Source organism: Pan troglodytes, chromosome 3 (assembly GCF_028858775.2).
Source record: "Pan troglodytes isolate AG18354 chromosome 3, NHGRI_mPanTro3-v2.0_pri, whole genome shotgun sequence".
NCBI classification, from domain to species: domain Eukaryota; kingdom Metazoa; phylum Chordata; class Mammalia; order Primates; family Hominidae; genus Pan; species Pan troglodytes.
Window position 1 is genome coordinate 166,934,977 of NC_072401.2, and position 22,918 is coordinate 166,957,894.

At 37.2% G+C, this 22,918-nt stretch overlaps 1 protein-coding gene across 6 annotated transcripts in view; it reads left to right on the plus strand.

The window, feature by feature from the left end:
- Positions 1-22,918, plus strand: part of KLHL2 (kelch like family member 2) — a 115,763-nt gene that overhangs the window by 86,988 nt on the left and 5,857 nt on the right. For all 6 annotated transcript variants that reach the window (XR_008547659.2, XR_010156741.1, XR_010156740.1 and 3 more), the window contains 7 exons: positions 2,538-2,654; positions 4,443-4,592; positions 11,258-11,375; positions 16,196-16,393; positions 17,114-17,215; positions 18,876-19,004; positions 19,664-19,804. Coding sequence is in view for 3 of the 6 variants with exons in the window: in XM_001150117.6 (XP_001150117.3) it covers positions 2,538-2,654; positions 4,443-4,592; positions 11,258-11,375; positions 16,196-16,393; positions 17,114-17,215; positions 18,876-19,004; positions 19,664-19,804 (955 nt within the window). In the remaining 3 variants the exon portion in view is untranslated. The remainder of the gene's footprint in view (positions 1-2,537; positions 2,655-4,442; positions 4,593-11,257; positions 11,376-16,195; positions 16,394-17,113; positions 17,216-18,875; positions 19,005-19,663; positions 19,805-22,918) is intronic.

Genomic DNA, 22,918 nt, shown 5'->3' on the forward strand with positions numbered 1-22,918 from the left:
TTCTGGTTGTAGTCTTTTGTCTCTCCACATTTTGGATTACCTTTGTCAGCCACCTGCACTTTTCATATAGTTGGAGAGAGAAGCTCCTTTTAGTAGGCTGTTTTTCCTTGGGTGGGTTTTGTAGCACACGGGAATCAGAGCACAAAAGCTGTGCTTAGAGGAAATGAAACTTGAGTTTCTCCTTTGTGTGCTTTGCATTTCAAGTTGTGTAAATTCTGATTCTCTTTCTCAAGGATATTCATTTCACCTGGGGGTAAAAGACACATTTACTCTAATATTTACAGTATTAAAAAATGTGAAAGCATTTGTGACATGTATAATCTTAGCATCCTAGAAATACAGAGGAAGATGACATTACTTTCATACTTAATAAACATGTATTGAGTGCCTACCATGTACCGGACACTGCCATGGGCTCCTAGAGAAAAGATTAGCAGAATAGAATTTGTTACTCATAGACTAGTGGGACAGCCAGTAGAGTAAATAATTGATTACAGAATGCTGTAAAGGGTGCCTTAGGAGCATTTAACTTTTCCAGGAATGGGATAGGGATGGGGATGGTAGTTCAACTTGGTTCAGATGTATATTTCAAGTCTTTTAAAAATGAGTCTGAGTTTGCCAGAGAAATAGGGATGGGTGGGAATGCAGAGGGCATTCCAGGTAGAAGAAGCAGAATATACAAATGTAAAGAGGTATGAAAGAGTAATTGTATTCAATGTGTTCAGTATGATGGGAGTTTAGAATATGAGACATCGGTGGAAGATAAAATTGGAAGATGATAAAATATCTTCTCAGCTGTGTTAAAGAAAATTAACTGTATTGTAGTGATGAGCCTTAAAAGGGTTTTAAGCCAGAGGAGAAAACCATGCCAAAACCTGCATTATAGAAATATCATGAGGGCTGTTCTGGTTTTCTGCTGCTACTCAAGTCATCGCCAAATGTAAAAGCATAAACAACCATTTTATGCTAACAATTCTATGGTCAGAATTCATGCAGAACAATAGGGACAGCTTGTCTCTGCTCCACAGTGTCTGAGACCTCAGCCAAGGTGACCCAGGTGCCTGGAGATACCTGGCATGGTTCTACTGGAGCCATAGATCTGGAGCTTCAGTTCTTCTGCACATGGCATCTTATGGGTCTGTAATGTCCAAGGTGGCTCCTCCACTCACTTTTGTCTGGCTCCGGGGCTCCCAGTTGATTGGTCTCTCTCTAGGTCTCGCTCCTCTCCCCTCCTTTCTTCTCTATAACTTGCATGGGTTTCTCATGGTGTGGTGGTTTCAAGTAGCCAGACTTCTTACACGACATTTGGCTTCCTTCAAATGAGCATTTCAAGAGAGCAGAGTAGAAGTAGTGAGGCTGCTTAAGACCTACCTTCAGAAATCGCACAGTGTCACTTCCTCCACACTCTACTGGTTAACAGGGCCAGCTTAGATTCAGTGCGGAGGGTTACTATATAAGGGTATGGATCTGGAAGATGTGGTTTATTAGGAGGCTATCTTTGGAGACTAGCTATCTGGTGGTGGTGGGCAGTATGGACCAAAAATGAGGTGAGGGCCAGATGAGAGGATGTTGAAGTCATACCAGTGAGCAGCAGGTTCCGATATGGGATGATAGAAGCAATGGGGAGAGAAGACAGAACTGAGAAATATTAGATAGAATTGCCAGAAGGCCGACTATCTTGTTCACTTAATCTCTGGCACCTGGCACGTAGAGACACTTGATAAATACTTGTTGACAGAATGAATTAAAGAGGGGTGTTAATTTTAGTGTGCATTATTTTTAGTTTCTTGCTTTTTTTTTTTCAAACTTTGCAAAATGTTTTACTACCTCCATTCTGTTCATTCTTGTTATTTATTTGCAGAAATCAATAAAAGGTTGCCAAAATGTAAGCTGATCCACAAAGTATGAGAGAATTAGTTTCTTGCTTTATTCCTGGATCAAAATAACCTATTTTTGGTCTCAGTTATCCAATTGCATATTGTCAAACATTTCCTGCAAACCTTTAAAGATTGTTAAGTGATATATTCATCAGTTGAGAAGAAAATTATGTAGACAAACAGTGTCTTCATATTAGCTTATTAGCTTTCTCACAATTATGTATTGTAAAAAATAATGCCCTTATTTTTTAATTTGTAAAAAAAAATTTCAAAATACTACATTTTAATATATTCTGCTATTACAGAGCTGAGTCGATCTATTGTACAAACCTTCGATTTATGTGTATGGTCTAACATTTGTTTGTAAACCTGAAGAAAAAGCCAAACATGAATTGTTTATAAGGATACATGATTTTCATTCCAGAATATCACTTTGCTTTATTATTTTGGGTAAATTAAAAAAAAAAAAAGAACAGAAAAGAAATGAGGTGAATGGCTTTGTAAGTACATTGCAAGTCAGGATTTTGAAAACACTTGAGCTGTGAATTAAACTTGGATGTCTTAGCAAGAGTTATATATAAAATGTAGTCTCATATTTCATCCAGATGCCTTGATACACAACTCATTTCTTATTTTTTCTTCTCCTATATTTTCTGCAAGGTATTTGAAGCAGTAATAGCATGGGTGAACCATGACAAGGACGTGAGGCAAGAGTTTATGGCCCGACTGATGGAACATGTACGGTTACCTTTGCTTCCTCGGGAATATTTAGTTCAGGTAAATGCATATGCAAAACATATGAATCCACACAGCACTGTGTCACTGGCCTGACAGCATGTAGATCCCTATCAAGCAGTGATAAGAGCTGTAGAATGCAGATCTGTGGAGTACAGGACAGAAGACAGTAAAGGACCCCGCAGGCTGGAGTGCAGTGGCGTCATCTCGGCTCTCCTCAACCTCCACCTCCCGGGCTCAAGTGATTCTTGTACCTCTGCCTACTGAGTAGCTGGGACTGCAGGTGCATGCTACAACCCCAGCTAATTTTTGTATTTTCAGTAGAGTTGGGGTTTTGCCCTGTTGGCCAGGCTGGTCTCGAACTCCTGACCTCAAGTGATCTACCCGCCTCGGCCTCCCAAACTACTGGGATTACAGGCCTTGTGAGCCACCACACCCAGCCACCATTCCCCGTTCTTAGAAATTTGCTTTTGGCCCTATTTTTGATTTGGGTAAGCAAGTACTAGAGCTTATCAAGGTAGTATTTGTGGTCATTTAAATACATGTAAATAAATGTCCCTGTGGCGGTCACTGCTTTGCATCTTCTTTACTGTTTTTTTCTTTCGATAGTCTCTTCTGATTCCCCTGCAGACCTGGAATTTTGAGGTCTGACCCAAATACCGTTTAATTTTACTTCGTAATTTAATAGTGGCATGCATTTGATTTCTGTCTTTATTTCTAAGCTGAGGGAAAACATTATTTGAAATAAATGTGAAAAATGATTCTTTAGTGGTCTCCAAATAATTTTAAATTTACTGTTTTTTTTATTAGAATCCCGCTAGGAACATTTCAGCATTATTTTAATAATTGAAACCATTGAAAGAATCATTTATTAAGAAATTAGATTTGAACATTTTAGGATTTCTTGAAATCTCATTCCTTTTTGTGATCTGTGTAATCATGGGTCTTCTGGTATTAAGAAAATGATCCAAAAGGGTGGGTGCGGTCAGTGGCTCACGTCTATAATCCCAGCACTTAGGGAGGCGGAGGCAGGCAGATCGCATGAGGCCAGGAGTTCGAGACCAGCCTGGCTAACGTGGTGAATCCCCGTCTCTACTAAAAATACAAAAAATTAGCCAGACATGGTGGCAGGTGCCTGTAGTCCCAGCTACTCAAGAAGGTGAGGGAGGAGAATTGCTGGAACCTGGCCGGTGGAGTTTGCCAGGATTGCGCCACTGAACTCCAGCCTGGGCAACAGAGTGAGACTCTGTCCCCTTCCCCCCCGCCACCCCTCCCCCCCAGAAAAAAGAAAACGAACCCAGAAGCCTGTCCTGCGTTTGAGGTCAGGCTAGGCAGTACAAGATTTATTTGTGTTATGGGTACGTTGCTTTAAGGTATTTCTAATCTCTTTTTGGGATATTTTACTTGCCCACTTGTGTTTGAAAAAGGTATCATTAACTTATTAGTATTGTCTTCACCTGAAGGATGTATTATCTAAACTTTGTTTCTTGTTTTGCTTACTTTTTGTCTTAAAGGTTAAAGATACACAGGTGGATATAATATCCGAAGAGTTCATCATATTCCATAGCTAACATTGAAGTTTATCATTTTTCACTGTAGTTCTTCTTTTTATTACCTATATATGTTTTTCTCTGCAGGCCAGATACTTGAGCATTTTTTGGTTTTATTTATTTTTCTCTTAGATGTATTTATAAACTTTCCTCATTTATTTTTAGACTAAACTAAAGGATATAGTTACTGCTTTTTTCCTCTCCTTTACTTCTTTTTCTTTGGCAATTTAATTATGAAATAGCCCTACCCTCAGTGGGTGTGTCTGATTTCTTGTTACAGAGGGTTGAAGAGGAAGCATTGGTCAAGAATAGCAGTGCTTGCAAAGATTACCTCATTGAAGCAATGAAGTATCATTTGCTGCCAACAGAGCAGCGTATATTAATGAAGAGTGTCCGGACCCGGCTGAGGACACCCATGAACCTTCCCAAAGTAGGATCTGTTTCTCATGCTTGTTATTACCTCATGCAAAAGGCTTATAAGTGAAGCTGTTAGTACTTTGCTCATTTGAATTTCCGTGATTTATTGTTTTAGTTTTCCTTCAAGAGAAAATGTGCCTAAGAATGCATTGTAGTGTATGTAATTCAACCTCTATTGATTTTATATGTTAAGGGTGGGGATTCTTTGGTCCATTTAATTTTTATAAACTGCATGATGTCACTCTTCTGGAACAGAAGACAACTGGTTTTTGTTCCCTCTGAGTTTTATTAGCTCTAATTATAGTAGAAAGCTCTAATTATAGTCCAAAAAAGTCAGACCAGGTAGAAGGATTTCTCTGTAGGCCTGGGGTGCTGTGATTCATGCCTGTAATCCCAGCACTTTGTGAGACTGAGGCCGGCGGATCACCTGAGGTCAGGAGTTTGAGACCAGCCTGGCCATCTTCGTGAAACCGTGTCTCTACTAAAAATACAAAAATTAGCCACGTGTGGTGGCAGGTGCCTGTAATCTCTGCTACTCAGGAGGCTGAGGCAGAGAATCACCTGAACCCAGGAGGCGGAGGTTGCAGTGAGCTGAGATCGTGCCACTGCACTCCAGTCTGGGCAACAATGTGACAGGCTCTGTCTCAAAAAAAGAAAAAAAAAAAAAGAATTATGTTGTAAGCTAGGTGTTTGTTTAATAACTGAAAACCCAGTAGTTTCACAGAATTACACATTAGAACTACGGATGATAAAATAGCTTGTTCAGTTCATCTCATTGTTGTTCCCTGTTGTATACCATTTGATAGTTCCCTGCTCATCATATGTAGCCATTTCAGCATACATTCCCATGTCTTCCCATGTGTCTCGTGTTCATATTTTCCTATGTGAATGTTTATATTCTACCTTGGTCTTTTTAGCTGTGGCCATTCATATTTTACCAATTCAGTTTTTCTTATGAAATAACCCCTCATTTCTGTCTCCGTTGGCAATTCCTTCTGCTCTGTTTACATCTTTATAGTACGACCAATACTTTAAGCACCATTTTGTGCGTGGTCTAATCAGAATGACTCATAATATAAAGACTTTATTTATGTATTTATTTTTAACTCTTGTGTATGTTTCGGGCAATGCTGGATTAAGAAATAAGAATCTGTTCTCTCGTTTTCTTATATCGTCTTTAGTTATTACTCTGTCCTTTCCATTGAATTGTTTTTTAAATTCTTTCACTTTAATATTTTAATATTTTTCTAAGTTTTACTTTGGAGTCTACATTTTTAATTGCTGCAAATCTATATTGGTATTGCTTTTCTGTTTTGCCTATTACTAACAACAGTTCTCAATTTTTTTTTTAATTTATTTTTTTATTGATAATTCTTGGGTGTTTCTCACAGAGGGGGATTTGGCAGGGTCATGGGACAATAGTGGAGGGAAGGTCAGCAGATAAACAAGTGAACAAAGGTCTCTGGTTTTCCTAGGCAGAGGACCCTGCGGCCTTCCACAGTGTTTGTGTCCCTGGTTACTTGAGATTAGGGAGTGGTGATGACTCTTAACGAGCATGCTGCCTTCAAGCATCTGTTTAACAAAGCACATCTTGCACCACCCTTAATCCATTTAACCCTGAGTGGACACAGCACATGTTTCAGAGAGCACAGGGTTGGGGGTAAGGTCACAGATCAACAGGATCCCAAGGCAGAAGAATTTTTCTTAGTACAGAACAAAATGAAAAGTCTCCTATGCCTACTTCTTTCTACACAGACACGGCAACCATCCGATTTCTCAATCTTTTCCCCACCTTTCCCGCCTTTCTATTCCACAAAGCCGCCACTGTCATCCTGGCCCGTTCTCAATGAGCTGTTGGGCACACCTCCCAGACGGGGTGGTGGCCAGGCAGAGGGGCTCCTCACTTCCCAGTAGGGGCGGCCGGGCAGAGGCGCCCCTCACCTCCCGGACGGGGCGGCTGGCTGGGCAGGGGGCTGACCCCCCCACCTCCCTCCCGGACGGGGCGGCTGGCCGGGCTGGGGGCTGACCCCCCCAACAGTTCTCAATTTATAACTAACTGCAGATTTGCCAGGGTGCTGTTGACTTATTTTTCTAGATCGTTAGCAAATATTTTAATTTAGAATTGATCTCAAAACTCTCTTGGTGGCACCTTATTAGAAGTACCCAGCCACTGACACAGTCTATTTGTGGAAAGTTTCATTCTATATGATTATTATCTAAGCCAAAATAAGTAATTTGGCATATAACATCTGATGAGGTTGAGGATCAAATGGATTCAAATTTGGCATGACTTTTTAAACATTCTTCTGCATGGTATTTTATTGGCCCCTAGAAGTTCAAATGCTTTTCTCAAAATCTTCTAAATTTTTACTCAGAATTATCATCACTTAACAAAGTGTATTTACAAGGTATTCACTTCCTATCCTGGTTTGAAAATTTGGTATTTGCTTTCTTTAAATTTTCTGATCTATCCTCAGTTCTCTGAGATTTTTCAGAAATAATTGTAAGTGGCTCAGTAAGTACATTAGCTAGTTCCCTTAGTACCTCAGTATTCATGCCAGGTCTGCTGATTTTATATGTGTTTACATTTTTCAAATACCCTTACACCTGCTTTTATAAGTACCCATCTTTTAAGTCTTCATTAATTCATATTTGTCCATCTTATTTGGTGTCAGTTTTTGTTCTTACAAAATAATCCATTTATAAAAATTGTTGAGTCTTGGCAGTAAATTTAAGGTTGCCATTTATTTTATTTTATTATTTTATGTAAGTCTTTCCAACTTCCTTCTAAATAATGTGCTATATCTTTAATACTTTTTAAATACTTCATATTTGTAAAAAAGAATTTCTTCTTGTATATTCCTTCCTCTAGCATCTTCAAACTTTCCTATATTTAGCTATGCTGCAGAGACCTTTAGAGTGAAAATGAATTCATTTTTGATTTCTGGAATAAACATGTCATTTTTGAAACCTAGAGTTCTCGGTAAAAGCCTATCAAGTACTTACTTTCTCTTTTGTGGTGTTGTGTTTACATTGTTCCTGGACTTCTCTGGTTGTGGTTTTGGAGTAGGACTCCTATAGCTGTGTTATACTTTTAGATTTCTCAGTTCTCTAGCTGTTATTTTGTGCTGGATATGTGGGTCCCTGGAGGTTCTCTTTCATTCTGCTCTATCAGGGTGGTGGGAGGGGCAGCAGACTTGCTGGATAGCAGTGAGCAGCCCTGTTGCTTTGACTTTGCATGTTTACTTGTATGATCCCTTCTCAGTGTGTTTGTTTATCCACACATATTTTCGAAAAGGTGCTGGTGATGAACAATTTTCCAACACCACCATTTGTCATTTTAGAGTTGTTATGTTCAGATTAAGTCTAAGGAGTTGGGTAAGAATGAAGCAAAGATTAATTTCTTATGCTTATTATTTCATAGTAATGATGCCTTTTATCATCGTAATAATGAGTCAAATTGAACAAAATGTGGTAGTTGTGCTGAAGAAATTACAAGGTTTTGATAATATTTTACCATGAGAGTGAATTAGTACTTTTTATATTACGCTCTGATTTTTAATTTGCATGAATGATTCTTTTCATATCTCAGACATTAGTTTTGGCTTCTCAATAAACAGATTGTATAAGGTATCCTTGGATTTGCACATCATAATAAAAATTGTGTGTGTTTTGCTTCTTTTGTATTTTGTTAGCTTTTCTCTTTGGAATCTGTATTTTTATAAGTGCTGTCATATTTCTGGGTATATATTATATTTTAAAAATATTTTTACCCAGTATATTTATTGAAGTTTTCAGTTAGAAACTTGATTTTTCAGGAGTTAATTTTCAACTAATATTTATTTAATAGGTAAAATAAAAAGAACAAAGTTTAATTGACGTACATTTCAGGATGATTACTGAATTTGCTTAACCTCCTACCCCTTGCCCTCTTCAAATATGTTACGTTTAACTTTTCCTTACAAAAGGTCTTCTTTTCTTGTTCCTTCATAGCATAATTAGTATGGTGTTTCTCAAATACCTGTGTCTTTTACAGATAACTGGGATGTCAGCATTATGAGCAACTCTTTTGGTAGCCACACAATGGTTTATGACACAGTCTCTTGGTTTTATATAAATATTCCTGCCTTCCTGTCCCCCCATTGCACATTCTCCTTGTCTCCTTTATCCCTGATTCCTGGAGACCCAAATCCTTACCCCATTTTCCCTCCTTGGGTGAGTAAAGGACAAATATTACTACTGTTCTCTGTATGTAATAGCACAGTTTTCCTTTTCATCTTCATTTTAATGTGTAAAAGTGACCTATTGCGTGGAAATAGAAATCTTATATTCAAACTCTGAGGATTATGAAATCTATAACTCAGTGTTATTTATCAAAAAATTTAAAAAGTGTTCCCTTCTGAATTTTTAGAAAAATTGGTCTTCATCAGATATATCATCTAAGACTCTTTCAACTATTGTCTCTTGGGCAGTTTTGAAGTTTTGAACAGAACCCTAAATACAAGGTTTACCTTAACATGCATCCCAATTCTGTAATTTTTACAACCTTGCCCCCCCCCCCCCCCCCCCGCCGTTTTTGGGTGGTCAGAGGTGAGGGTATTGTATATTTTCTTTATTAATTATGTTTATTTTATTTATTTATTTTTTGAGATAGAGTGTCGCTCTTTCACCCAGGCTGGAGTGCATTAATGCAGTCTCAGCTCACTGCAACCTCTGCCTCCCAGGTTCAAGAGATTCTCATGCCTCAGCCTCCCAAGTAGCTGGGATTACAGGCACGCACTATCATGCCTGGCTAATTTTTGTATTTTTGGTAGAGACGGGGTTTCACCATCTTGGCCAGGCTGGTCTCGAACTCCTGATCTCAAAGTGATCCAACCGCACTGGCCTCCCAAAGTGCTGGGATTACAGGAGTGAGCCACCGTGCCTGGCCAACCAAAATGTTGTCTGTGTGTTTGTTTGTTTGTGAGACAGAGTCTCACTCTGTTGCCCAGGCTGAAGTGTAATGGTGCAATCTCGGCTCACTGCAACTTCCACCTCCTGGGTTCAAGTGATTCCCATGCCTCAGCTTCCCCAGTAGCTGGGATTACAGGTGTGCACCACCATGCCTGGCCAATTTTTAATTTTTGTTATTTTTTGTGGAGAAAGGGGACTTGCTGTTAATCAGGCTGGTCTTGAACTCCTGAGCTCATGATCTGTCCGCTTCAGCCTCCAAAAGTGCTGGGATTACAGACGTGAGCCACCATACCTGGCCAAGAAGAATAACAGGCCTGAAAAAAATTATGTAGTTGGTTTATGTTCAGTCTTCTTTTAAGACTTTTAAAATTCATTCTGCTCTCCAGTTACCAAAAACTAAAATGGGCTTCTTTTTGGAAACTTGGGATTTGCTCTCTGATTCAGGAATCATTTTTTGCTTTGTACCCATCTTTCTTTAATTCTAAGTACAGGTAGGTCATTGCCTAGTCAAGGTTGCAAATCTCCTCTTTTTGTGTATATGAGTTACTCCATATTCTGTTTGTTTTTATTTTTTGTTTCTTTCTAACATCTATTTTTCCAATCGTTATCTCTTCTTTTCCTGAAGGTCCTTGCCATTCTTTACAGTTTTTGATTTGAGACATCATTAATGTTTACATTATTCTGATTTGATGGCTGTTATTTTCACTGTTGCTGGAGAGTGTCTGTGCATACTCAGTAAAAGACAGACACATTGATTTCTAAATTCTATCCATTTAGCAAGACCATAGATCAGGTTCCAGGAAGCTTTCACTAAATTACGGCAGCTTTTCATTTTCTGATCAGCAGTAGCAGTTACGTCTATACTAATCACATAATTTTTCGATCATATGTAATTGTGTACTCTTCTTGAGTTACTTCATAAGTCTTGTCTCCTTAGTGAGATCTATCAAGTCTTGAAGGGTAGAGACCATGTCTTATATTTCTTATGTATAACACCTAACATAGTTCTGGACACATATAGACCGTAGGCATTTAGTAAATAGTTGTTGGATTGAGTTGAGGGAACTTATAGACCTCATTTATTCTCAAAAGTAGACTATTATGTATTTGTTCATTATGATATCTAGCATCTCCATTACATGTCCTGTTAGGTTGTTTTATTTGTGGGGCATCAGGAAAGGTCTCTACTGGAGATTCGGGAATCTGTACTCTTGTGAGCTCCAATTCAATTACTCCTCCTTTTTCAATATTTTTTTTCCTTCTTCCATCTTTCTTTTGATACTTACTGTCCTTTTCACTTCACCTACCCAGTAACATATGTTTCATTTCTATCTTCTCTCCTGGATTGTGGAGTTCTAATGCCTGGTCATTGCAAAAACCAGGATCTAGTTTATAGCAAGCCCTATGACATACTGCAGCCTTGCCAGTAATAACTGCGTGCTGTTTTTTTGCTTAAATAACTGCTTTTGCTTGAAGGATCAGAAACTTAGTTTCTGAAGTCCTTATTTTTGACTAAATGTGCTGGACGATAGAATTGTATTTTTAACGTGTGTCCCCTTGGTTGATGTTTATGAAATGTTGGTTAGGTGGTTAGATGTTTGTATTCGCCAGCTCACCCTATCATCTTCATCCTAACACTTCCCACACCAGTGTCTTTGTAGGACATTTTAAATCCTGAATATGTAATAGTCATTTGTTCAAGTGCTTACATTTCTGCCCTTGTAGTTGATGGTGGTGGTTGGGGGCCAAGCACCAAAGGCTATCCGGAGTGTGGAATGCTATGACTTTAAAGAAGAAAGGTGGCACCAAGTAGCAGAGTTGCCTTCCAGGAGGTGCAGGGCAGGTAAGCATGATGCATCATGGTCAATTCTCTACTCCTGGGTCATTGGGAGCTTCTTTTTCAGGTCTTATTTTATTAATTAGAAAAATCTCTATCAAAAAAGCTTTGAGTAAAATAGCTATGTAGTTAAACAATAATTCAGAGGCCTCATATGCCTCTCAAGACATTGATGGGATAGCTACTCTGTCTCCACCTTTACGTATCTTTCTGATTGTTTAGTGTAAGGTGGGGGAGCTAGTAATTTGCCGGATATTTCCTAGTTACATTTGCCTGAAGTGTTGAGAGGGGAATTCTTTAGGTTGGGACCCTTAGTTCTAGGAGATTCCCTCAGCTATAAGGTACTGTTAAGTCCCTCAGTTATAAGGCATAATTGCCTTCTTCAAGGCATCTGTTTTACAAACATTTGTTGAAATAGACTTTCATTTAGCCAAAGCTGTGATCAAAAGAAGCAGTTATTATACAAACTCAGGATTTTTCCTGGGACTTAAACTTGGATCCATAATTTCTGTCTCCCATAGCGAAATGAGTTCTGTATGTAATGGAACATTTCTATGATGGTAGTACTTTAACAATACATCTTGGAGATTGTTACATATCAGCATATCTGGAGTTACCTCATTCAATAAGAGCTGTCTAGTGTTTTATTTTGGTCTGGACATAGTTTTTACTAGTTTTTAATAGAGCATTACAAATGTTTTTAATCTTAATGTTATAAACAATGCTACAACAAATCTCTTATACATACATCATTGTGTACATATGCTAATATATTTTGGCAGGATAAACTAGACTTACTGATTCAAAGGATGTCTTAAAAGGATATGCCAATTATTACTCCCACTAACAGTAAAATATGAAGGTGCCAGTTTCCCTAAACTCCTGACAGTACTTTGTAATTAAATGTTTTGAGCTTTGCCAATCTGGTGGGTGAAAAATGCCTTAATTTGTACTTATGTAATTATGAGGAAAGTTAAATATCTTTCTCTCTGAATTGTCAGTTCATGATTTTTGCCATTTTAATAGTTTTATTGATGTCATAGATACAGTTATGTTAAGGAAAGTAACCTTTTTGTCTGTGATATGTAGTGTGAATATTTATTTGTATTAATCTTTTATCTTTTGACTTTGTGCTATTTTTGCCATGTAAAAACTTTATCTTTTAATGTAGTCCTATATACCAAAGTTTTGTGTCTCTGGACTTAAAATTTTGTTTCTTGCATAGAAAGCCATATGCCAAAATTATCTATATGTGTGTGTGAGTGTGTGTATACACACACAAACATATTTTTTAAAAACTTTATGTGGGGCCAGGCGCAGTGGGTCATGCCTGTAATCCCAGCGCTTTGGGAGGCCAAGGTGGGCCGATCACAAGGTCAGAAGCTTGAGACCAGCCTGGCCAACATGATGAAACCCCTTCTCTACTAAAAATACAAAAGATAGCTGGGTATGGTGGCAGGCACCTGTAATACCAGCTACTCAGGAGGCTGAAGCAGGAGAATCGCTTGAACCTGGGAGGCGGAGGTTACAGTGAGCCAAGACCTCGCCACTGCACTCCAGCCTAGGCAATAGAGTGAGACTCCGTCTCAAAAAACAAACAAACAAACAAAAAAACAAAAAAACTTTATGTTGAAATAATTTTACTTACAGAAGAGTTGCAAAGATAGAACAAAGAATTCTGGTATATTCTTTCCCCAATATTAATATCTTACTGTGATACAGTTATCAAAACTAGAAATTAGCATTGGCATATTAATATTAACTGAAATACAGACTTCATATTTACCATTTTTCCATTGATTCTCTTATGCTGTTCTAGGATCCTGCTTTGCATTTAGTTGTCATATCTTCTTATCTGAGATAGTCCCAGAGTCTTTTCTTATCTTTTATGCCCTTGATTCTTTGAGGAGGACTGGTCAGATATTTTGAAGAGTGTCTCTCAAGTTGGATTTGTCTGATATTTTTCCATGGTTAAATTGACTTAGTATGATTATTTTTTGTGAGGGTAACCTTGTTCTCTTGGTTAAGGTGGTATCTGCCAGGTTTCTACCCTATGACAAAATTATATTTTAAAAACATTTGTTGTTCTAGTACCTTTACAGTTTTATTTATAAATATATATATCTAAGATATCTGGGCTGTGTTTTAGTCTAAGATGTAAGGTATAGATTTTGGTTTTTAATGGCTAGTCAGTTGTCCAAATACCCCTTATTGACTTATCTGTCTCCATTCATTTGATGAAATGCTGCCTTTATCATGTATTAAATTTCCACATTTACTTGGTTTTATTCTAAATTTTCTGTTCTCTTCCATTGATTTGTCTTGCCTATTCATGCATCAAGACAAAGCCAGTTTTAGTTACTGAGCTTTATAATATGGTTTACTATGTTATGAAACTGGTGATAGGACTCCTGTCTTCTTTTATATCCTTCAGTAGATTTTTAACATTTTCTTCCAATGGTCCTCTGTGTTTCTTGGCAAGTTTATTTTTAGGTGTTTTATCTTTATCGTTACTATTGGAAATGGAGTCTTGTATGCCATTTACTAACTGGTTTCTTAATTCATATCTGATTCCTAATACAGTTCCCTTTTCATTGAGGCCATAAGTCATTTGACTCATTTTATTGCAAAATGTATTATTTACTTATTGGGTAACTATGAATAAATTTTATCTTCATCATGCCCTCTTCCCTCTCCCTCCTTCAGATTAGAGCCAATGTCCTTAACTGTGTAAACTTGGCCAAATTTTAATAAACTGTGTAATGAAACTTCTGGGCACTTCAGTTTCCTGATAACTTTGGGAGGTTATAATACTTCTTTTAGTTCAGTCCCTTCTCCAGACCCAGAGCCTTTGGTAGGGGGGCACTTCATAGATTGATTCATTTATTTTCTTCTTCTCTGTGACCTAAAATTCTCTAAAACTTGGTAAGCATGCTACGTTACTTCTAAGAGATGGCATATTTGTAGTGTTATTTTGTGGGTAGAGAAAGGAAAATGAAAATTGCAATGGGCAAAATTCCCACAATGAACATTCCCTGGAGTTAGTTATGATTTTGGGATACAGGATTGTTGCATGCTGAAACATGCTGCCTGGTATGTTGCTGCTCACGAGTCTCCAGGCCCTCTTAGGATGTCTGTTAAATTCTGTGCTAGCAGGGGGCCAAAACAGGCAACTTCGTCTGAACTGGAAAGGTCTTGTTGCCATATGGAGGACTGCATTTCCGTGTATTTTTACAGGGGTGGGGGAATAAAGCACCAGAGGGTAAGACAGTAAGGGGTAGAGGTACATCTCTTGCCTGATAACATCTGCAAAACATTGAGCTCGTCAAACATATCTGGTGATTCCAGTTCTCCCTACAGGGATTCAGAGAACTGTGAGCCACATTGCCTGCCCTCAGGCTGGCACAGGGACATAAACATTATAGAACTAAGAACAATAAAAATTTGAACAATTTAAAGTAATTATATTATAGACAGTACATTTATTAAACCTCAAGTACACAACATAGATGTTATTTGCTATAGGGTTCAGGAGCTGGACGTAATCCCTTTTAGGCTAAAGTGGACAGGGAAGGCATCATAGAGAATGTGGAACTTTAACTGAGGATTCAGAGTTAAAGAGAACAGAGTGGATGGTGATAGGAGCCTGTCCCATTAGGACAGCAGCATGAAAAAAGTTGAGAAAAGTGAAAAGATGGTTGAAACCTGAGTCTAGCAGTTCAGTTTCTCCATTTACTGATTCCGTAATATCTCTTTAGCTCAAGGATCAGCAGACTTTCTCTTGAAGGACCAGAGAGTAAGTATTTTAGGCTTTGTGGTTATATGGTCTCTGTCACAGCTTCTTATCTACTGCTATAGTGCAAAACCAGCCATATGTAAGTGAATGGGTGTGGCAGTGTTCCAATAAAACTATATTTATGGATGGTGAAATTTGAATTTCATATAGCTTTTTACATGTCATGAAATATTATTCCTCTTTTGGTTGTTTTTCAGCCATTTAAAAATATAAAAACCATGCTTAGCTTATGGGTTCTACAGAAATAGTTCGGTGGACCAAATTTAGCCTGTAGCTGTAAATTTGCCGACCCCTGATTTAGCCCACTAACATGATAAACTAGGAATACGTTATGCAAATAAATTATAAGCGTATAGAGTTTCATTCTAAGAATATCCGCTAGAAGATCCAAAACTGAAAGCTATGGGAGGTGAGTACAGGTTCAAGTAGTTGGAAAATAATGGCTCATTATTTAAGCTTGTAAATTGATATTTAAAAAAACCAAGAGTCAACATGGTACTTTAGCCCATGCCATTGCATTTTTTAATAACCTTAGAAAGAAGGCCAGGTGCAGTGGCTTACGCTTGTAATCCCAGCAGTTTGGGAGGCCAAGGCGGGCAGATCACGAGGTCAGGAGATCAAGACCACAGTGAAACCCCATCTCTACTAAAAATAGAAAAAATTAGTCGGGTGTGGTGGCGGGCGCCTGTAGTCCCAGCTACTCGGGAGGCTGAGGCAGGAGAATGGTGTGAACACGGGAGGCTGAGCTTGCAGTGAGCTGAGATGGTGCCACTGCACTCCAGCCTGGGCGACAGAGTGAGACTCCGTCTCAAAGAAAGAAAGAAATAATAATAATAATAACCTTAGAAAGAAAGACAATTTAGTGATTGGATGTTCTTGCAAATGAATAGCATTTTCAAGGATTTATTTAATCAGGCTCCTAAGAGTAGCACGTTCTGACAACAGCTATAGACTTATCAGAAAGCAATCTTTGGATATTGGTGGTAGTTGAGTTGCATGTTGATCATTAAATGCTGTACTCCTTTTGCAGGCATGGTCTACATGGCTGGACTTGTTTTTGCTGTTGGTGGCTTTAATGGCTCATTAAGAGTTCGCACTGTAGATTCCTACGACCCTGTGAAGGACCAGTGGACCAGCGTTGCTAACATGAGAGACCGGAGAAGCACTTTGGGAGCTGCTGTGTTAAATGGATTGTTATACGCTGTGGGAGGCTTTGATGGGAGTACAGGTAATTTCCTTTTCATTTCTTCTACATTGCTGCTAAAATGAACGTAGTAGTCATGTTTATGGAATAAATTGTGGCAACATTAGGGCACGTGAGGTTTTTTGTGGTTTTTTTTGTTTGTTTGTTTGTTTTTGAGATGGAGTCTTGCTCCGTCGCCCAGGCTGGAGTGCAGTGGCGCAATCTCGGCTCACTGCAAGCTCCGCCTGCCGGGTTCACGCCATTCTCCTGCCTCAGCCTCCGGAGCAGCTGGGACTATAGGCGCCCGCCACCACGCCCAGCTAATTTTTTTGTATTTTTTAGTGGAGATGGGGTTTCACCATGTTAGCCAGGATGGTCTCAATCTCCTGACTTTGTGATCCGCCCGCCTCGGCCTCCCAAAGTGCTGGGATTACAACATGTGAGGTTTTAACTGGTATTTAAAGATAAGTTTAAAATTTTATCAAGAATTTCCTTAAATGATATGAGTGCTGAGTATATAAATTTTCTTTCTTATGCATCAGTATCAGTCATCAAATTTTAAAAGCTTATAAATATCAGTAGCTTAGGTAGGAGCCTCCTGGAAAACAAGCTGTACCTGTTTTTCATGTAATTGCTGTGTTTACGTTCCACCATTTTCTTCTCTTAATTTTAGCCCAGTATAACATACCTGAAGTATTTTTCCATATATATGAACTATTGACATTTTTTAGAGAAGGAAATGAAGACTGTTGTGCTTTATTATAGGTTTGTCATCTGTGGAAGCATACAACATAAAGTCTAATGAGTGGTTTCATGTAGCTCCCATGAATACAAGGAGGAGCAGTGTTGGTGTGGGTGTTGTTGGAGGTAGGTGTTGACAGTTCTTTCAGGTACATGTGGCTTTTTGATCCTTGAGAGTGGTTCTTCCAGTAATCTCAACTTTAGTTTTCTGAATGGGCAAGCTAATTATCATTTTAAAAAGAAAAGTCGTAATTACTGTAAAATTTCAGTTATCCTCTTTTTAAAATTAGCTTCTCTATATAAATCAACCTATATAAAGCCTTTTCTCTCCCTTACTATCCCCCTCCCTTTATCCCTCCTCCTTTCTCTCTGTGTGTGTGTGTGTGTGTGTGTGTGTGTGTTATATAACTGTGTGTGTTTGACTTATATAACACATGTGTGTTTGACTTATATAACAGCAGTCCCCAACCTTTTTGACACTAGGGACTGGTTTTGTGGAAGACAATTTTTCCATGGACAGGGGTGGGTTGGGGGGATGGTTTTGGGATGAAACTGTTCCTACCTCAGATCATCAGGCATTAGAGTGTCATAAGGAGTGCACAACCTAGGTCCCTCAAATGTGCATTTCAAGATAGGGTTCACACTTCTGTGAGAATCTAATGCCGCTGCTGATCTGACAGGAAGTAGAGCTCAGCTGTAATACTTGCTCACCTGCCGCTCACCTCCTGTTGTGCAGCCCGGTTCCTAACAGGTTCCAGACAGGTACCGGTCCATGGCCTGCGGTTTGGGGACTGCTGCTGTATAAGACTGTCAACTGATTTTAACAGTTGTTTGGGGGAACAATTCAGGTGACATAAATGTGTAATTTTATATCTGGAGAAGGGCTGTTAAGGGATGGATTGCCACAGTTATTTATTTATATCCTACTTTGTCTCCCAACAGAAGTTAAGGAAGGCTCTAAGTATTATTTTTTGTTTTTTTTTTTAATTGACTTGGGCAAATTTGCAGGTTTCCACCCCCTCCTCATCGTAGGTGTAATCTCTGCACTTAGAAAAAAACAGCTTTATTGTGATATAATCCACATCATACAATTCACCCATTTCATGTATACAGTTCATTGTGCATCCATCACTGCAATTCATTTTAAAACATTTTTATTATCCTCTAAAAGCAATCCTGCTTCCCTTGGCTCTTACTGCTATCTTACCCAACCTTCAGCAACTGCTAGTCTACTTTCTATCACTTAGAGATTTGCCTCTTCTGAATATTTTAGTCATACAGTATGTGATCTTTGGTGACTCACTTCTTTGGCTTAGGGTGATGTTTTCAAGATTTGTTTATTTATACTGAGGCATTTATTAGTACTTCATGCCTTTTTAATGCCAAGTAATATTGCATTGCATTCTGTTATTAATTTTTGATTTAACCTTTTTTCCGATTTCCTAAGATAACTTTGGTATTTAATTCTGTCTTACAGGATGTTGTTCACTTATCAAATAGTGTTACCTAAAGATATAATCAGTGTGCTATTTTATCAGATTATTGATGAAAGTATAAAATTAACATCATCAGATATACCCTGCAGATCTTCATAATATGATTTGATTACCCCATCTGTCACCATTAGGCAAGACCCTAATATAGTTCATAAAAATCAGCAGCACTTTAAGGGGAAACTCTGCTGCCATGAAGGAAAATATATTAATATTTTCTGGCTTGAAAAATTAGTGTTTTTTGTTTGTTTGTTTTTTAATAAATTTGGCTTTCTTTGTGATTTTATGTGTAGGTTTGCTGTATGCTGTAGGAGGTTATGATGGAGCATCACGTCAGTGTCTTAGCACGGTAGAATGCTATAATGCTACAACAAATGAGTGGACCTATATAGCAGAAATGAGCACCAGGCGGAGTGGAGCAGGTACATGTGAACCTGTTTTAGCAACTGAAGCACAAAAATGATGGAAAATAGTTAAAGTAAAATGATTCAGTGGCATCACTTTACATTATCTGAAAATATATGATATGCTGATTTTAATGGCACTGCTAAATGTCTTTTGAATTGTGCAGGTAATGGGAGTAATTACAAAGTAATTTTACTTTAAAATTTAATGTCTAAGTGCCATAGACATTTCTGTTTCATTTATATATTCAAGTTGTTAGCACTCCTTTTAGTTTTTTGTTTTTAGTGCTTATTGGGGAACTTGCTTAATAATCAAGTCTTTTCATGTATATTTCTTAAAATTTTGTGCTTTAATATGGGGTTATTTTACTATGGATATTGTTTTCAAAAGGATTACATTAAAGGACTTTTTCCCTCCCTGTGTTTCACCTACATGTTATTAATATTTTTATTCTGTTTGACATGCCTCTTTTTTCAGAATAATGGTTTGTTGAGATGCTTATTTAATCATCAATTCTATTGATTTCCATTTCTTAAATTGTAGGCTATAGTATCAGCTTGCTTTTATTATGAATTATAACTTTGAAAGTTTTAGTTACAAGTCATTTAAATAAACCTAATATGATATAAATCTCTTGTTCTTTTTGCCCCTCTATTTGGCTGGTTGTGTTTTATAGGTGTTGGTGTGTTAAACAATTTATTGTATGCTGTAGGAGGTCATGATGGCCCTTTAGTACGAAAAAGTGTTGAAGTATATGATCCCACCACTAACGCATGGAGACAGGTTGCAGATATGAACATGTGCAGAAGAAATGCAGGTATCTGTCAGTTTAAGGTTATAAAACTTATGTTGAATTTTATTTTAAGTTTCACTGGTATCACTCTATCAATGAATATCAATGGTATTTCCATTGTTCTTTTACTGATCTGGGTTCCCTGATAGACTTTGAACTCTTTAAAGACAGAAACTTATGTAATAATCCTATAAAGTGAATGCCTGCCATAGTCTCTGGAACATAACAGGTTGTTGTGACACTTCAGTAAACTCATCATTTCTACTAGCTGCTACTTTTTGGTGATAAATGTGGAGACTAATTAAATTAGGTATAGACCCTTTAAATGATACTTGAATTCATTCATTCTTACAACAGATATATTTTAGTGCCTACTATGTCTCTATCATACGCGGGAGATCCTAGTTCTCAGGAAATTTAGTCTAGTTGAGTAAATATTTATACTAGGTTAAAAAGCTAGTTGATTATCTAAATCTAGAGGAGAAGTCTGCAAAGGTAACCCTAGCTTAATACAGTTCAGGATTTCCAGAAAAATGGAAAAACTAAAGCAACAACAATAACAACAAATAATTTTAAGAAAGTGGAGAACTTCAAGATTAGGGAACTAACCACTTAAAAAGAAGAATCAAGAAAGGGAAATACAAATGGAAAATAGACTCAAGATAGCTACACAGCCTTTCAGGAAATGCTAGGATTCTTCAAAATGCCATTATCTTCATGTCATTTCTCATAGTGTAAAATAAGTTCCTGGTGAGTCTCAAACTTACTGTACACCATTGGACACCCCCCTCCATCAGCGCTCATCTTAGTTTCTCTTTAAAGAAGTGTGATTACTAAGAGAGACTAAGTATGTGGAACTGCAGATACTGTTAGCAGCAGACCAGAATTTATAATTAATTCTGTTTGGCCTTGCACGTCATCTAGTCAGTTGTATATGGTAATCAGTTCGTTAGATGGTAAGACCCTCAAATATGGGTCCTTAGTAGAATAAGTGACTCCAGTATACATTAAGTTAGAAAAGCCATGGTGATTTGTGCATGTGTCTTCCTGGATTAGGAAATTTAGTTGCAATTTGAGCTTTTTATGAATATTTTCTTAAAGGTTAGACTAATCTTATTTTTTCTCTATATGTGTTTATTGTTTTCATATCAAAATTCACTCATTTAGGTAGAAGAATAAAGAGATAATTTGTATATATAGAGCTACCATTATCCTGTTCTTCAAAAAATTGTGTGGGAAAGGGTAGGATTTAGGAAAAAGACGTAAGTCTCTGTTGAAAAGTTGTTTCATATTTTGATTTAGACAACATTACTTGAGTTTATTTGATAATCAGGAAGAGAGAGAAATCTGAAAGCTTACTTTTCAGTTTGTTTTTCCTTCTTAATCAATGATGTTTATTTTCTATGCAAATAACAAAATTTGAATTATTTACTTTTATAATTTACAAGATACAATATAATCCAATTGAGCATATATTTTAAAATTATTTAAGTTCATAAGAGTATTTTAAAATCTCACCCTCATTCCATATTCCTGATAATCTGAAACAAACTTCTGATAAGATCTGTTCAGCTCTTCCTTTTTAATAACCTAGGCTAAGGACCTCATCCAAGCACCTAAATTATTGGAAAGAAAGAACTAAGCTGGCAAAGAGTGGAGGACATGTATTCAATGTTAAGCGGGGAGAGGTGAAAGCATCCATATAAATTTGAAATAGCAAGCAGCTTACAAGCCAGATTTCAAAAGTTTTCATAAGTATGGTAAATTATGACACCAAGAGTGGAGTAAAAATGAAATAAATTTGAATTAGATGATTATATATAGACCTTTAATACCTAGCACATCTGTAATAGGTTCTCAATATGAATTTGATTGTGTTGAAGTAAACTGAATAAACTGGAACCATCAAACACTGCAGGAAGGTGCATCCTTTTGGCAAAGTGATTTGGCTCCTATCGCCTAAAAGGAATCTGGTGTCGTGAGTTAGTGGGTTAGTAAAATTGATGTCTTCTGAATGTATAGCTAAGATATTCAAATGGATGTATGGACCAACCTCCCTTTCTGCAGTTGGATGCTCTTTAATCTGTGAGCCCCTCGTAGATATGATTGGGAAAACTCTTTAGAACGATATAGTCTCCTTGTTGATGCCTTCCATCATAGCAGGGCCATTTTTGAGATCATTTTTTCTCTCACAGTCCTATGTTGTCCATCAATAGGCTGAAATACAGTGTTGCATACACATGTAACTACTGTGTGGAGCTTGTGTGGCAGCAGCATTTGATTCTTGCTTTTAAGTATTTGAACAACTTTAAAATGGTATGAGTTTTTTTCCTACAAAGTTTTGTAGATTTGGGCAGCATTCTTCGGGATTCTTTGATGCCCTCTAGTATAAGTTCATAGTAGCACTGAACTTTTTATAAGAAATTAAATGTACTTTTAAAAAATTACATTGAAATAGCTTTTTAAAAGCATTTACCATTAGACTCAGCAGTTTTCCTTCTAATAATTTATATTAAGAAAAATTGCTCAAGTATTCAAAACACTGTTCAGGGGATCTTTGTTCATTGCAACATCATTGGTAACAGCAAAAAAATCAAAATTACTTAAATATCCATCAGTAAAAAAATGATTAAATAAACTGTCATACATAAAAATTACATTTATATTTATTAACTTGAGGAAATGTCCAAGGTAGGTTGGTTGGCCAGGGTGGGTAAGTTATTTAATAAAGTAGCATGTGTAGTGTGAGCTACTTTGGGGTTAAAAAAGAAAGTGTCTGAGTATATATGCATGGAGAAAAGTTAATCAGAGTAGAGATCAAAATTTTAATGGTCATTATTCTAAGAGACATAAGGTTGGAGGTCATCTTTTTTTCTTATAATACTTTTCTAGATGTTTTGAATTTTTGCAAAGAAAAGAGTTATTTTAATAGATAAATAATATTGTTCTCTTTAAAGGGAGATAAAATAGTTAACCATTCAGTGTGATAATTAAAATTAAGAATATTTTTACCTTCTACTAACATATATTTTCTTCCTTAAGATTCCCTAAAGCTGACTTTGACTTTTTATTAAAAAAAAAAAAATGAGGGTCAAAATAGTTTCTAACCTATAATGTTGTGAAAATTAGGTAGAATAA